We start from the raw sequence: 15838 nt of genomic DNA, 5'->3' as shown, positions 1-15838 counted from the left end.
ACAGTATTGTGCGTTGCTAAAAACAAAGATTTAAAGCATAAAACACTGTCTTGAAATTATAAGTCAGCTATTCTGCTCAGGCCCTTAGGAACTGAAACGTGTAATGCTGGGTCTACAATGGGAGTCGCAAAGTCGTGAGTCGCAAGAATTGACCAATCATGCTGGGTCTACAATGGGAGTCGCAAAGTCGTGAGTCGCAAGAATTGACCAATCACAGTCGATTATTCTCCTCAAATTCGATTGTGATTGGTCAATTCTTGCGACTCACGACTTTGCGACTCTCATTGTAGACCTAGCATCACAGTCGATTATTCTCCTCAAATTCGATTGTGATTGGTCAATTCTTGCGACTCACGACTTTGCGACTCGCATTGTAGACCTAGCATAACTGCACCTATCGACACATACCGTGTACATTTAAAATGATTATTCTTAGGTAAAAAAAAGCGCAATGGTTAAAAATAATATTGTATATTTATATAATAAAAATACATAATTGATACAAATATCGTTGAATTCCACTTGAATATAAATTTGCATGCAAATGTGTCTTGCAAGCGAGTCATTATTACGTTTAAATCGCTATTAAATCATTATAAATTAGATACCTGCCAACGATTATACGTGGTTACAAAAGAAAAGACATGGTAGCCTTTACTAATAAAATGCTACAAAATAAAAAAAATTATGCATTTTGTGTATTAAGCGTTAAGGCCGTACTACTAACTCCTTAAGCAACGTCAATAACTAAAAACAAAAAAAAGTTTCCTAATGATTGTCCATTAGAAATAAACATAAAAACACCGCTGTTCTCTAATAAACTTTACATAAAATTAAAAGTAAAAAACGTAAATTAAAAGTTAAAAAAAAGAAGGGAGAGGTAGAAAATCACAGCTGAGCGTGAGCGGTTTCTTGCTTCAAAATCGGTCTGGGGCGTTTCTCATCGTTCCCGTCGAAAGGGATAAAGCAGGTTGCTGTGCCGAAGTGCTATCCCTTTGTGTTATTTCCATATTTCCAATTAATTATAGCGAATTTGGGCGCTTGCACTAGTGCACACTGACTGTGCACTAAGGCTTGTTCTTATTGTTAGTTAATTTTTATATTTACAGATCATCTTAAATACTTTTTGAAATACTTCTTAGCCAGTAAAATGATCTGTACAGCATCCATACAGTATGTTTTATTGGCTAAAAAGTTTTTAAACATGTATTTAAGCGACCTTTAATATAAGAATAGATATTATAAACAAGCTTTAGTGTGCTGCACTAGTACAAACGTCCGAATTCACTATAAATCTTTTGCAGTAAATGCTCCCAGGAGATTCAGCCCATAATTTATCGGTCTGCAAAATAAATGACAATGAATAATTAGTACATATACAGTGTTAGCAGTGCAAAGTTTATCTCATAGAGAAAGATACTTACGAAAATGTCGTCTTCATATTCCACATCAGATTTTCTATTTAATCTTTTTATTAAATTTATTGCTCATTCTTCTTGCTCCGTTGAACATAAAATTTTTCCTCTTGCATTTCTGCCCTTCCGTTTAAAATATTATTAATAATTGTGCATTATTTAATTATAAATTCTTGTGCTATTTCCTCTAAGGCCTGCTGCAGAGTAGGACAATGTATCGTCTTCATAATAGATTTATCTTCGTGAAAGATTTGTATTAGTTTTTTCTTTATTTTGCATGTATAGCAGATGTAGGGAAATTCTATTTCTGCAAGTTCTACTTTCTTCTTAATTTCTTCCAAAATCCTGTCACTTTTTACACATTCTGCGCATTCAAAACATTCCATTGCTACTGTATTTCTTATTATATTTCTCAAAATTTTTTGCGCATCTACGTATATTTCAGTGCTCGTTGTTTCTGGTATCGCAGGTTCAGAATATTCCACGTCTGTATTGCCTTCTTCGTTTAGAGACGCTAGGTCACCAGCGTGAAACATTTTTAATAAGGCTAATGATGTACCTTCGTCACTCTCCTCACAATTGGAAGATAGGGATTTCTTAGAGGTCAAATTTGTGCATAGTAGCGTTTTAAAAGATGCACTGAATTGATGCGGCGAAGGATTGTTATTCCTATGACCGTGGTCTCTAACTCGGCTGAAAAAATTTTCCACGATGTCCTGATTAATATATTTTAAATTCAGTGCTGGTAATCCACACTGTTGTAATGTTTTCCACAAATAGATACTGCCTTGGATCGTCCATATCCAATTTTTTAGACATTTTGGTTTATTTCTTCGTAAAGGCCTGTGACTTTCTTGTTCAATGTATTCCATTTTACGAAGTTTTTGTACTGCTTCTTGCCAAAATTGTACGTGTGCACTTGCCGCATTCATTCTGTAACTCTTAACGACAGTTACTACGTTTACGCGAGCGTTACTTTTGTAGTAACTTACGATAATTCCTTCGCGTAAACGGGATTTTGTAGTAACTTGCGATAATTTACTCCGCGTAAACGAGTGATATATCGTAAGTTACTATAGAAGTAACGCTCGCGTAAACGTAGTAAGTGTCATTATTGTTATGATGTCGTTGCACAGGTATATTATATGGAAAAAAACTGCGCAACGTCGTTCAAACGAAACTGTCGTTAAGGGGATGCTGGAGCCGCAGGCGAACTCGATCAGCGTCGATAAAGAAGTGCTCACCGACTATATCTGTCCTTGTATAGACAAGGATATAGACAAGGATAGCACCTAACCTTGCATCTTCCACTGGTCTAAGTAATATCTTTTTTTTTAGGCTTCAAATCTTACTTCTAATTGCACGATATTATTCCTGACAGTTTTTTGTAGAGGGCTGCATCACTATTTTCTATAGAAAAACTGCAGAATTTTTGTATAAAGCAAATATTGTCGTCAGGTGAAGACAATATTTATAAAAATAAAATTTTTTTTTAGTTTATCAGAAAAAATCATGTACAGCCCTCTACATTTTTGTGCGTACTTTAATCGTGTAAAAGGATTTTCCATTCTGTTCAGCCAATTCAAAGATATTGCTTAGACCGATTATGCCTTGTCGCTGTCACGTTATCCATTTTGTGTGTGACGGCCTTAAGGAGTTAGAGAGTCCCCGCGCTGTGCTCTTCTATGCTTTTCTATTGCGTGACGTTACCGACATGGCGGTAGGTAATATCAACGTAGTTCCCATTTTCCGGGGGTCCCATCGCAGAGAGCGCCACTAACGCTGGTCATTATTCTTCCATAAGAGTTTGTAGTTGGGTGGCAGTGCCACGCAGTTCTCGCGCAATTTTCTACGCATGCGCGTCGAGCATGGTTCCATGATTTACGATGACCAATAGGAAAGACTCTAGCAGAATCTCTAGAAAAAGAATTCTCCTATTGGACAAGGACATCGGACGCAATGTGAATCCACCATTATGAAAAAACTTAGCCGCTCTAGGGATTTACATTTTGCAGCGTTCGAAAATTGGAGACAAAGTTGGCGCATGCGCGCGCGGTCGCGCGGCCGTTGGCAAACGCGCTCGATGCTTCAGCCGCGTTCGTATTCCGCCGTGCGCGCTCGCGGCGGCTCGCGAAAACGTCGGGCATCATGCGGCGCAATACCGTGGCGTACTGCGGGATTTTCCCGATCCTAACCTAGATCCAGCCGCGATCGTAGATCCACCGCGCGCTGACGGGTATAGGATCGTGTTCTCGTGATTTCTCAAAAATTTCCGAAGCGTAGGGCGATGTGTCCCAGCTCAGGACAAATATAACGATAATCGACGGAGGAAGGGGAAGAACAGAAGGGAGAGAAAATTCTGAACATTGTAAGAATTCGTAGTGTAATAATTCGTGAAGCTGCCCTTTTCTAACGTATCCGTCAATATTTTGCTGTGAAATGTCTTCTTTTTTAACGCGTCGATCTGATTTGTAGGAGAAAAATGAAGATACGCTTACAATTCTGCACATGTAGCAATCGTATCGCTGGAGAATGTAGTGCGTGTAATTATGGTAAAGTGTGTTTGGCATGAAACTGTGAGCGCCTGACATGTAAACGGATAGTAGCATTGTAATAATAACAATAATAGTACTGTGGATAAAATTTTATTGTTATTCGGCAACGATATCGATCGTCAAAAAGCTAATCTTGATCGCTTAAAATATGAGCGCCGAGGAACGACTTGTCACCGAGGTGCCTAGTAGCTTGAAGAAACTGGCACGTCTCGTCGTACGTGGATTTTACACGATAGAAGATGCATTAATTGTGGATATGTTGGTCAGGAATCCATGTAAGTAATTACATACTGATCTAGAAAATCTTTTGCAATTGAAATAAATATTTTGTTAATATAAAAAAAATATGCCAGGTATGAAAGAAGATGACATTTGTGAATTGCTCAAGTTTGAACGTAAGATGTTGAGAGCCAGGATATCAACGTTGCGAAATGACAAGTTCATTCAAGTGAGATTGAAGATGGAGACAGGATCAGATGGCAAAGCGCAGAAAGTCAACTATTACTTTATTAACTATAAGGTGCATAAAATGATTGCAGGTTTCTTTAATTTGACAGAAAGTACTAATAACAAATGGAACGATGATTTATAAAGCTTTATATCTTTGTTTTAGACGTTTGTAAATGTGGTGAAGTATAAGCTTGATTTAATGAGAAAGAGAATGGAAACAGAGGAAAGAGATGCAACCAGTAGAGCTAGCTTTAAGTGTCCGAGTTGTTTAAAGACATTTACTGATCTCGAAGTAAGTATAGCAATATGGTATAAATGATGAAGTTTTAAGAATTGAATTAATTAAGAAAAAATCAAATTTTACTTTTGATCCTATTTTATTATATTCTTATATTAAGTGATATAAGTGATAAGTGATAATATAATAATTGAAACAGTACAATAGTGTAATACAATATTACACTATTGTAATATTAATTCAAAGTTGGTGGTACAGACAAAATTTTATTAAATTCCTGTATAGGCGGATCAACTTTTTGACATGAGAACCGGCGAGTTTAGATGTACATATTGCCGGGAAATAGTGGAAGAAGATCAGTCTGCTCTTCCAAAGAAAGATTCCAGATTATTATTAGCAAAGTTCAATGAACAGTTGGAGCCGCTCTATATACTATTAAGGGAAGTAGAAGGAATCAAATTGGCACCTGAAATACTGGAACCAGAACCCATTGATATTAACACTATTCGAGGGTACATGTTTTTAAACGTATGTTCATATATTAAAAATGTTTATTTTATTAAAATTAATTATTTTCAATAGTATCGACATGAGAAAACCGAGCAGTCTTAGAGGACCTAACGAACAGTGGTCAGGTGAAGCGACTAGAATGGCAGGCTTCATGGTGGAGGACACCAGAGTGGACGTTACCATCGGAGACGAGTCTCCCGATGACAGTGCGTCGAATCACAGAAAGGAAAGACCTATATGGATGATGGAAAGCACAGTTATCAATTCCGACGGTTCACAGGTATTTTTGTTGTTCTGTCATGTCGTTTCTTTACGGCTCTTATTCTTAATTCGCGAATGTCTTACAGCCTGACGGCATGAATACGCAAGATAGCATCTTGGACAAAGCTGCAGCCACTGCCACAAATACGACGATAAATAATAAGCAAGGCGAGGACATTATGTCGGTATTGCTGGCTCATGAGAAGAAGGGCGGCACCAATTCCGCGTCTATCAAAGCAGTGCTTCCACAGGAATCCAGCGACAGCAGCGATAACGAGGAGGACGCGGAAATGCAGGCAATTGATACCGGTAAGAAAGAATTTAACAAGGGATTCCGACATTAAGACGTTTAATCATTTAAAAGTCAAGAGAATAATAAGATAAAAAATCTCGAAACTGAAAAAATGATGAAAAGGAAATTCACAAAGCATTCAGATAATTGCTAATTAATTTGTATTTTCTTAAATATTACTATTGCCGAACTGATTTATAGGCGAAGTAGAGGCGATGGATTCCGAGGACGATGAATTAGTACCAACCGTGAGTGTCGGTGGCAAGACAGTCGCGATCACCGACGTTAACGACACCTTGATTGCGGAAATGACGCCCATAGAGAAGGAGGCTTATATCCAGACGTATCAGGAATATTACTCGCATATGTACGACTAGACGAAGAACAACGAGAGTCGTCGTCTTCACAATGCTCTGCATAAGACTGATATTGATTTGGTATCGTTGTTCCCTGTAATATTTTGTATAGCCACAAAATATACATATATAATTTTTTATAATGATGCGACGATCTTTCATAGCGACATAGCAATCCTGACAGGATCATCTTGTATGTGTTTCTCTATCGATAAATGTAAGACAGATGCATGTATTCACTATAGCATTTGAAGGATTAATCGGTTTGAAAAGAGAAAAGATAAAAGGTGCGTTTTTACAGTTTCATATGTATTTTCTAATGTAATTGCAACTGAACAATACCGTCAATCAACAGTTTTTTTTACTAATAAATAAACAATTGAATGTGTGGAGTATCGTAAAACCATAAGAAATTAAGTGGGACGAATAATATACCATGTCACTTCTGGTAAGACGGGAAATTCTTAAACTTAACCAAACGAATTATTAGCTTTACTTGACATTCTTTTTTTTGTTCGTCTCGCAACGAATTTCTGTCCAACCACCACCATTGCACAGAAATTCCGAGACGATTTTTTTATATTTAATTATCTTTTCGCTTTTTTTGTATTCTTTTCGTTTTTTTTTTGTTTAGTAACAGTTTCATAATATTATAATACAGTTAATTTTAATAGTGTTCTTTTTTTACCTACATTCACTGAATATAGCTCGTTCACTGAAAATCACGTCAAAAGAATCCAAAAAGACGCAAATTTTAAATGAATTACTTATAATATTTTAAAGTTTTTAATCGTGTATAATAATTCACTTTAGATTTAATGTTAATATCTAAAAGGTAAAGTTGGTTTTAAGGCGAAAAATAATCCATTGTGAGCAAAAAGCTCAGGATTCTTTTGAAATGATCGATCGCAAGGTAAAAAGCGCTAATCTTTCGCTTTCTCTCGCTCTCGCTCTCTCTCTCTCTCTCTTTAATTTACTCTGGTTCGTTTAAGCGCAAACGAGCAAAGTCTTCAAATATGATATTATCATCGTCATCGTTGGCGTAGCAAGAGTTCTCGTACCGTGCCCTGTCGATGCTCTTGCTTTTTTTTAATATGGCATTTTCTCTTTCAATGGCACCTGCAAATGGAAAAAAGAACCGCTTAAATCAATCCGAATTGAAAATTTGAAACGTTTGATTTAAATTCTGAATTGAATCTTGTTCAAAAATAAAAGTAAAATATTTTATCTAATTAAAATATAAGAATATTCTAAGCGACATACCAGGGGTCGGATGCATCAGTTTGAATGGAACATCGGTGACCAGCTCGCCACCCAGAGTACCGCAATTCAACTTTACTCGGATCGAATAAGAAATCACGATACCCAAGGCTTCAGCCGGGCACTTGCCCTCCATTACCAGAGTTGAGGATGCCAAATTTACGTCGTCATCCTAAATGGAATAATCAAAATAGATTTTTCCACATTATTATTGGTTTATATATTGGTACATTATTAGTAATATTAATAATGTTTTATATATTAATATCTGTATTATATTAAAACATTAGTCTTTACATAACTAATATCTTTAAATATATATACTAAATATGATATCAGTAAAGTGTTATATAATCTTTTATATATTTTAGCAGCATAACATACATTGCCATGAAAGAAAAAGAGTCATGGATTAATAAAATAATTAGATTTAATCATTTGAAACTTGTTCAAGCGCTTGTTACGCACTTTGAGATGCCCGTCGAGAGCGATGCCACGCCGATCCTTGTTGCTGCTGGCCAAAGGCACAAGATAGAATTGCTTCGTGAAGGATGCACCCGGTGTGATCGGGCAACCCTCGCGAGTCTCCAAGCTAGCCACGTGTCGCGAAAATTGGGCATTTACCATGGTCACCTCGCAATGTTGTACCACGTACAACTGCGAAGAAGAAATAGCGATAGTAGCAAAATGCGACAAGTAGAAATTTTTTTCAAAATTTTTATTTTAATTTTAGAATATACCTTGATGTTCTTCACCGCCTTTCGTGAATTGTTCGTAACTGTGATGTTCGCCGCAACTTTCTCGCCATGATAGTAGATCTCTCTGTCCAATGTGACTTCCAGATTCAGTTTGCCCTGGGAGAAGGTGAATCCCTTAGAAATCAAAGAGCTGGGAAGTCGGCGGCCTCGCGTCGGTGGAGCGTACTGTAGCTTCTTGATGGCTAATGATACAGAGGACCTTTTGTGTCCCTGACAAAGTAAAAAGCAGGTTATTGCAGAAACTCTGCTTTAAAATTTTAGATACACGTTACTTTATCAATTTGTTTTTATATTATGCATCAACTTCTTTCATTATATATCTTCTTATCTCCTATTTCGATACCTTGTCTTCTTCGTTGTCTGCAACGAATACTTTCACAGCATATTCGACTCCTAGGGGTTTTCCTTGATCATCGTCGCCGGGTTGCAGGGTGACCGAGCAAGGAGCCGTCTGTGGAAAATGGAACGTGAATGGATATGCATTTGAACCCAAACGCTTCAGCAAGCGCTCCTGGATCGTTGTAGTCTCCTGCTTCTCCTTCTTCTGCGGTACTATCTGATCTTGACACAATACTAGCTCTTTGCTGAACTTGACTCCCATGACTTCATCCTCCTCTCGGCCATATCGGTAGGTTGTCGAGACCTAAGCATAATATAATATTACATATTAATAGGAAGTGTACTGAACATCTTTCAGGAATCATCCAAGTATTATATTTTTGCAAGAACGCGCTGAATGTCTTTTATGTTTTACCAACCTGGCCAAAGACCTTGCGCCCCTGAAGGTAATCATTCTCTACGACGATAACACCGTCGATGGGATCAGTATGATCTAGATGGTCGATAAAGTCTCTCTTGCCCAGATATACCGTAATTTTGCCTGAACAAGATATTTTGATACAACGATTATTAAGCGCGGCTTATTAAGGAAGACGAGGTAGCTTGAAGTAGAGTCGAGCGTACTCACCATTAGGAGTGGTCTTCTTGAATACCTTAACGGCCACAACAAAGACCAAAAACAATATAGGGAACATCTGGCTGTTATTTTTTTTTTCCTAAACGAACAAGTGATTTAGCAGAGAAATTTGTTTCCCGCCCAGAAGTGACACGTCCCCGGCACCCGGTCCGGATCCTCATATAGTCTTGCCGGGGCTTCCCTCGCCTCGAAGCCATACTGCTAATAATACTGTTAATAGAATTACTTCGTTATAAAACTAATTTAAGAGGATTGCAAGTTATGTGTGACACATAAAGAGAATCGTCGTGTACATTTTCGATCATTGCGCTTAATAGAATATAAATGTACAACACGCGGTAACACTGCAAGTATTGACATTTGCGTACGCAATATACTTAATCGCGATATTCTTGTACAAACCATAAAGTAAATCGTTTACAATAATTGTCCATTGAACGAAAAGATGGTACCAATTTCATTGGGAGGGAGATGAGTAAAGAATCTCACGCGTCTTCAGTCTTACGTTTATTTCGATAATGAATGTTTACACAATATAATAAGGAGGTATTTTCTGCAGTTTAAACGAAATCCCCTGAATTTTTCAAACGGTCGCTCGTGCGCGTTTCCACAGATTTTCTTCAGTGGTAAACGATACCTATCGCGAGCCTCAAGTAAATATTACTTAGCGTTAATTAATTAAACCCGGTTATATTCGTAATTTATTTCTTCTTCTTTTTTGCACATTCAATAGTCGATAGACAGTCGATGTTACATATATATACTTTTCTGTGTATATGTCTGTGCTCCCAAAAATATTGTGGTAACAGAGAGACACTTTCTTTCTTTTCTTTTGCGCAATATGAAAAAGGCAGTAGTAATTCGAATGCCCCTCGAAATCGTACGATATTGCTTCCTCGACAGTCGGTGACCATAGGCATATAGAGTCGATCGAAGATCATTTTATATTGTGCTTACAAGAACTTTCGACAGACGTTCCACTTGGTGCTCTAAATGCTTATTTTTTTTTTTATATTCGGTGGAATAAAAATTTTCAGGCTGGAACAAAAAAAATGCACGCAGCAACCAAGATTCGCAAGATCCTCATCTTAATCAAATAAAAAAAAAAGAAAGAAAATATCGCGCGCAGAATGTAGTACTACACAATGTAATGAGAATTACTACAAACTATAAAAAATTTTTTTACGACGGCAATAACAGTAAATAATAACATAGTAAATAGTAATAATCGTGACAAACATGTCTAATAATAGGCACAGTTAAAGAGTACGCTATATAGTTATATTCATTACTCAGCACTTTTTTTTTTATTACAACTACAGAAATCGTTGCTACCAGGGAACAGAAATGCTGTGCGTGACGAGATTTTATGAAATCTTTATTCCAAATAGTTACGCTTCACAATGCCTTCGTACAATGCCTACTATAATCTACAATATTATCCCGACACTTTTACAGCTCTCCGTAACGTTTATATCTTAAATGAGATCGTTCTTTTTCTTTTTACAAGAATTTTCAATAAAGAGCGTAAAAAAAATCACAACTGAAAAAAGTATTCAATTTTACCTTGTACATCTATGTAAGTTAAATGGAAAATTTTCTAGTCAAAGGAAAAAATCGTAGAGTTTGATGCGAGCGCATTGTAACTCGCGAATCAATCAAAACAAATTTATAACCATCAATTTAACAAGTTATTACACTAATGTATCCTTGTAGAGATTTCAAGTTTCCAAGTAAAAGTCGTAGAATTATTTAAATTTCTTAATTTACGCAATCATACATTGAATTCTAAACGTCATCCCGCTCCTCGCCGAGCAGTCAGGATTCGAGAAAGGCAATCCTTTTTATTCGCGAATGCACACTGTCTCCTGCCTCGATACTCGCAAAATGCCATCTCACACAGTTGCAATAAGATGCTTAGAGCATTGGTTGCCGTATATACTTGAGCAATATCTAAACTGTCGTAGCGTAAAGATAAACAAACAAAAAACTTACTGAAATGCCTTATTTAGTATTCGACATAATGCTCCATCTGTACGACAAGCACAAAATCTCCAAAATTTCCGCCTAAGTTTTACAATATCCCAAATAAGATAAGAGAAAAATATATCCGTGTAATAAGCTAGAAAGAAATCTCAGCTTTTTCTCTCGTTCTCTCTCGCACACACACACTCTCTCTCTCGCTCTCTCCCTCTCTTTTAGCTGGATATCAAGCCTCGCGGCGCTATAGTCTTGCACTGTGTACACATATCGTATTTTAACCGTAATAACATTTGTACATAAGTAGAATCAGTTCCCTGATACCAGCGCACTTCTAATGTCGAACAGTACAAATATTGTTAGTCTCGAAAGTATACATGGTAGATTTTCATATGTTTACAATTCACCGCAATTTGCTCTCTTTCTCTCTCTCTCTTCCTCTCTACGAACTTACGTTATACTAATCATTATTTTTTCTTCTCATTTCCTTATTTTTCTCTTTTTTTAGTCCTTTTTTTATTAGACACTGCTGAAACCATGGTTCATTATCTTTTTAGAGGCGATTCCCGGAGCGAGGCGGCGCTGCAGACCTCGGCGCAAGCAAAATTTGTCTCACACAGTCGAAATCTGCAATACGACAAAACATTTTTTTTTAATTTAGCGATAGATTTCTGCTTCGTGATATCTCATTAATTCGACGCTTCATTTTTTTCTTTAGAAAAAAAAAGAATGTTCGCAAAACTTACCTAATATTCCTCACAGAAATGTCTTCTTATAAATAAGAATCTTTTCTTATGATAGATCTGGAAGTATACAAAAATCGCGTGTAATATAAGGACAAAAAGCAAAATAAAACGCAAAAAAAGAATTCTTAGAGAAAATACTTACAACTCGGTGCAGCCGCGGACTCGAATCTTTTCTGTAGCTGATCGTACGTGAATTTGACGAAAGCGTCATACTGTTCGGAGAGCTTTAGATGTAAGATCTGATCGTACTCTTCTCGAATTTTCGTTTCTTGCTCCTTGAGCATTCGCTCGCAGATTACACCAACCTACAAAACCAATCTTACGGTCATATCTACAAAGCCAAAACTTTTATATCCTAATAATAATTGATGTATATCTCTAATAAAATAATCCCAACGTAAACAGAAAGTAGATTCGCATATTTCTTAATTGAAGGATGTAGATGATCAAAAGATTCTACCTGTCTAAATGTGAAAAGTGGTTTTTCCTTTCCGCTAGTGTTATGACTAAAAAGAGTTAAAGAAGAGCCAGATGGACCAGAAGGACTGGAAGGTCCCTCCATGTCCGATGAATCGCCGCTGTTGGTCTGGGGATGAAAGTGCAATTGTTTACGTCGCTGCAATCTGCGGATTTCTTCTCTGATGTTGGCTGCCATCTTTTCTGTATAAACAAATGTGCAATAACATATATATAGTATATATATATATAGATAGTATTTATATTAAATATAAATTAACTCTCAGCAGAATGACAATTAGCACAAAGAATGTTTATCTGTTTATAAATATTGTATTTGTAGATAATAATATTAAAAACAACTTCTTGTCCTTTCGGTAATGAAAAAGATAACAAAATGATGTAAGAAAATATTTAAATTTGAAAATTGGAATATTTACCCGAATAAATACTGGGTAGCGATCATGTAACTTTTTCCCTAGAGCGGAAATGTGAAAAGTTTCATGTAACTATCTCTTTCTATTGGTGTTGAATAGAAAGAGATAAACTTTTCACTTTTCACGTTCCATCCTAGGGGAAAAGATACATGATCGATCCCCAGGTGAGAGTTAAAATTCCAAGCTTTCCAATAAAACTTAACAGCTCGTTCTTTTATTCCTCTCACATTTAATTTATATTAACATATTTATCAACATAATAACATGAAGAATCTTATATGTGACCACAACCTAATTGCAAAATAAATTTGTACAACATTTTAATCCCTTTTTTTTTTGAACATTTTAAATATAGTATCGTCCAATCGATGTCTAAATAATTTGTTGTCCAAATAAAATAACTATATTATTTAATATTATATACAATAAAATATATTACATTATAATGTAATAACTATGTCATTCAGGCACGTCGCACGCTACACAATAACGTCTGATAAGATTTGGATCACAATTTAATTACACGCGTATAGCTTTCCGTTTTTGTAAGCGCGCTTGTAATAATTTTGTTTTGTAACAACTTGCCGCCGCGCCATCGCGCGATTGGATTACTTATCGCTTCTCTCACAATTTACTATCTGCCCATTCCGCTCGCGGCTTATTTATCTTATGCCTCATTGTCAGCTGGCACAGTTCTAATGGGCTCTTTTCGTTTCTCCCGACCGCGGTTTTCGTGCTTTCCGCCGATTCGTTCCGCAGGTTTAACGACTTTAGCCCGCGGCGTACCTGAACAATGCTCGTATTCCCCTGTGATTTCCCATCTTTAAACATACTAATAATCGCCCAATCATGTCTCTCGCGCATCCCCGCTGACAAGGCGGACGTCAGCGATAATTCTTCTTCAAAAACGAAACATCACTTTCAATATATATCTATATATACATACACACATAGATCTTTAGAGTGCCGCGTTACCATATACATATATGCCTATACATTATGTCTTGTTGCGCGTGCATGGAAAGTAGAAAACGCGTCTCCCCGGGCGCAACTCCGCGCGCTTCCTCTCGCAGGAAAAATCGCGGAGAGGATGGGAAGAAGAAAAAAAAAAAGAAAAAGGGGGGACGAAAACCCGAATCCCCCAAGCGCGTCCGTTACAACATTACCATATGATTTACATGCCCCCTCCCCCATCCTCACCCCTGGAGTATGGACTCTGCGAATACAGGTTTTAAATCGCTAGAGCTTAGCCGCCCCTACTCGCCGTCTCTCTTTCGCCCGTTCCTTCCTCCTATCTCTTCACGCCCCTTCAAGCTCATTCCCTCGTACGCAATGAAGAAGCGTGCAAAGGAGAAAGAGAGGAAGAGAGATAGAGAAGGGAGCAAGAGAGAGAGAGAAAGAGAACGGCAGGAAGGCACGGGGGAGAGGAGGGCGAGAGACAGAGATAAACACACGGGGAAACGCGACGGGTGCGACGGAGAGCGGGAGAGAAAAAATGGCCGTAGCCTGCGGTGTAATTACCAGGCGTCAATTTGCTGGCTATCTCGCCGAACGGCGACGGTTTCTGCGGCAGCGAGCCGCCGCGCGGCGACGACGCGGACGCGCCCGGCGACGCGCACGACATCGGCATGCACCTCCGTCGCTTGCTGGGCCGGCCGTGGCTGTGCACCGGGTCGAACTCCAAGGACCTCTTGAGCGTGGCGCACGCCATGGTGCTACTGCTGTCGGCGCTGGTGGCGCGGCGTTCTCGGGCTTAAAGCTTACCGTGGGTCGGGTGATCGGGTCCCCCCCGCGTGCGCGAGAGGCGAGAGTGCGACTGGCGAGTCTGACGACTGACTGGACTGACACCCAGTCGGGCACGGGCCGTGGCCCCCCCGAGGGGGAGGTAGGGGGGAGGGCGGGGCACGGGGCCGTCGACGATGGGCGGCCGCGAGAGGGGGGACGGGCGCCGCGTCTCGCGTGACACCAGACACCACGAGTCTTCGTCCAACGGCGTGATACGGACACGGCGAGAGGGTTCCTCGTGGACGCACGGAGACGCACGGCTTCTCGAAATCTGATCGGCTCGCTCGACTTGAGACTTCACGGACAGAACTGGGGCAGAACTCGTAGGTGTACGCGCGCGCGCGCGCGCATGAGAACAACGCCGATCGACGCGCAACTTCCACCAGTTCCACCGACAAAACAAATACTGCGCTCAACGCGATGGCAATATGGCCGTCGTTTCTGGTTACGCGTAGAGTCCCTATATATAGGGACTCTATAGTCTCTGAGTTTAAAGCCTTGTGTACACGATACTAGAAATCGGTCCGAGTTTCGGTTTAAGCCAATCAACTTGCAGCTCTTACAGAAAAGCAGCAGTTTCATTGGCTTAAACCGAAACTCGGACCGATTTCTAGTATCGTGTACACAAGGCTTTAGAAAGAGACGAAGAGTGAGTTTAATCGAAGGTTACAGTTAATCGGAGATGGTGAAACCGGCCCTTATGCTGGGTCTACAATGCGAGTCGCAAAGTCGTGAGTCGCAAGAATTGACCAATCACAGTCGATTATTCTCCTCAAATTCAACTGTGATTGAACAATTTCTTAAGGCTTAGAGCTTAAAACACCTATTGTAGACCGGGACTTATCGATTCTTGTCCAGTAGTCATGGCGCAGGATACAATAATATTTTCTCGGGATTGCCTTTCATCCGCCATGTCTTATTACTTATTTACCGTTCGGAAACTACTTACACCTGGGGTGCACCCTGCCTCTACCACTATTCACCCGAGTCTTCCTTCAGGGTAGCATTTCCGAACGCAGCCTTGACATATAGAAAAACTTAAGCAGTAAAACTTAAGGGGGGAGCACACACTTCTGCACAACGCATAATGCGTAAGCATAAGAAAATTGATTGGTCCATACACATATGCATAAGAAAATAGACCAATCAATTTTCTTATGCTTACGCATTATGCGTTGTGCAGAAGTGTGTGCTCCCCGCTTTAAGCAATAAGAAATCAACGGTATGGATTCACTACCGCTTAGGCCCGTGCCTTAAGTTCTTGACTGTGATTGACTGATTTGCTTACTGCTTGAGTTTTACTGTTAGTTTTTTTAGTGCTGGTCTACAACCTTGCTTTAAAGGGTATTTAAGCTCTAAGCCG

General features: G+C 38.9%; 3 protein-coding genes across 3 annotated transcripts; 1 reads left to right on the top strand and 2 right to left on the bottom strand.

Annotated features, from left to right (window-relative positions):
• The first annotated feature begins 3507 nt into the window (after positions 1–3507).
• Tfiiealpha (transcription factor IIEalpha) lies at positions 3508–6220 on the top strand. The gene is made up of 8 exons (XM_071713578.1): positions 3508–3783; positions 3891–4245; positions 4324–4490; positions 4584–4712; positions 4944–5170; positions 5241–5448; positions 5516–5738; positions 5923–6220. The coding sequence occupies exons 2-8, from the start codon at positions 4119–4121 to the stop codon at positions 6096–6098; spliced, it is 1257 nt and encodes a 418-aa protein (XP_071569679.1). The 5' UTR covers positions 3508–3783; positions 3891–4118; the 3' UTR covers positions 6099–6220.
• A 145-nt stretch (positions 6221–6365) lies between these two features.
• Positions 6366–9225, bottom strand: Arr2 (arrestin 2). The gene is made up of 7 exons (XM_071713579.1): positions 9063–9225; positions 8854–8975; positions 8439–8738; positions 8078–8305; positions 7806–7994; positions 7341–7509; positions 6366–7196 (listed from the first exon to the last, which is right to left on the bottom strand). The coding sequence occupies exons 1-7, from the start codon at positions 9127–9129 to the stop codon at positions 7051–7053; spliced, it is 1221 nt and encodes a 406-aa protein (XP_071569680.1). The 5' UTR covers positions 9130–9225; the 3' UTR covers positions 6366–7050.
• Positions 9226–9565: 340 nt separating this feature from the next.
• Positions 9566–14884, bottom strand: Akirin (akirin). The gene is made up of 5 exons (XM_071713584.1): positions 14212–14884; positions 12258–12457; positions 11940–12102; positions 11798–11854; positions 9566–11678 (listed from the first exon to the last, which is right to left on the bottom strand). Exons 1-4 carry the CDS (start codon positions 14399–14401, stop codon positions 11844–11846), a joined length of 564 nt encoding a protein of 187 aa, XP_071569685.1. The 5' UTR covers positions 14402–14884; the 3' UTR covers positions 9566–11678; positions 11798–11843.
• Positions 14885–15838: the final 954 nt, after the last annotated feature.

This window comes from Temnothorax nylanderi, unplaced genomic scaffold (assembly GCF_030848795.1).
Source record: "Temnothorax nylanderi isolate EJ_2023f unplaced genomic scaffold, tnyl_v1.0 TNYL_tig0125_pilon, whole genome shotgun sequence".
NCBI lineage: Eukaryota > Metazoa > Arthropoda > Insecta > Hymenoptera > Formicidae > Temnothorax > Temnothorax nylanderi.
Note: the sequence above shows the minus strand (reverse complement) of the source record. Positions and strands in the feature narration are given on the sequence as shown.

Bases quoted from the DNA above. Each gene is read 5' to 3' on its own strand.
- Tfiiealpha (XM_071713578.1), top strand. From the start codon at position 4,119: ATGAGCGCCGAGGAACGACTTGTCACCGAGGTGCCTAGTAGCTTGAAG. The intron at 4,491-4,583 runs GTGCATAAAATG...TCTTTGTTTTAG, and splicing joins ATTACTTTATTAACTATAAG to ACGTTTGTAAATGTGGTGAA. The intron at 5,171-5,240 runs GTACATGTTTTT...TATTTTCAATAG, and splicing joins GATATTAACACTATTCGAGG to TATCGACATGAGAAAACCGA.
- Akirin (XM_071713584.1), bottom strand. From the start codon at position 14,401: ATGGCGTGCGCCACGCTCAAGAGGTCCTTGGAGTTCGACCCGGTGCAC. The intron at 12,458-14,211 runs GTAATTACACCG...TTGTTTATACAG, and splicing joins AGCCAGCAAATTGACGCCTG to AAAAGATGGCAGCCAACATC. The intron at 12,103-12,257 runs GTAGAATCTTTT...TTGGTTTTGTAG, and splicing joins CACTTTTCACATTTAGACAG to GTTGGTGTAATCTGCGAGCG.
- Arr2 (XM_071713579.1), bottom strand. From the start codon at position 9,129: ATGTTCCCTATATTGTTTTTGGTCTTTGTTGTGGCCGTTAAGGTATTC. The intron at 8,739-8,853 runs GTTGGTAAAACA...TATTATGCTTAG, and splicing joins GGCGCAAGGTCTTTGGCCAG to GTCTCGACAACCTACCGATA. The intron at 8,306-8,438 runs GTATCGAAATAG...TTACTTTGTCAG, and splicing joins CAGACAACGAAGAAGACAAG to GGACACAAAAGGTCCTCTGT.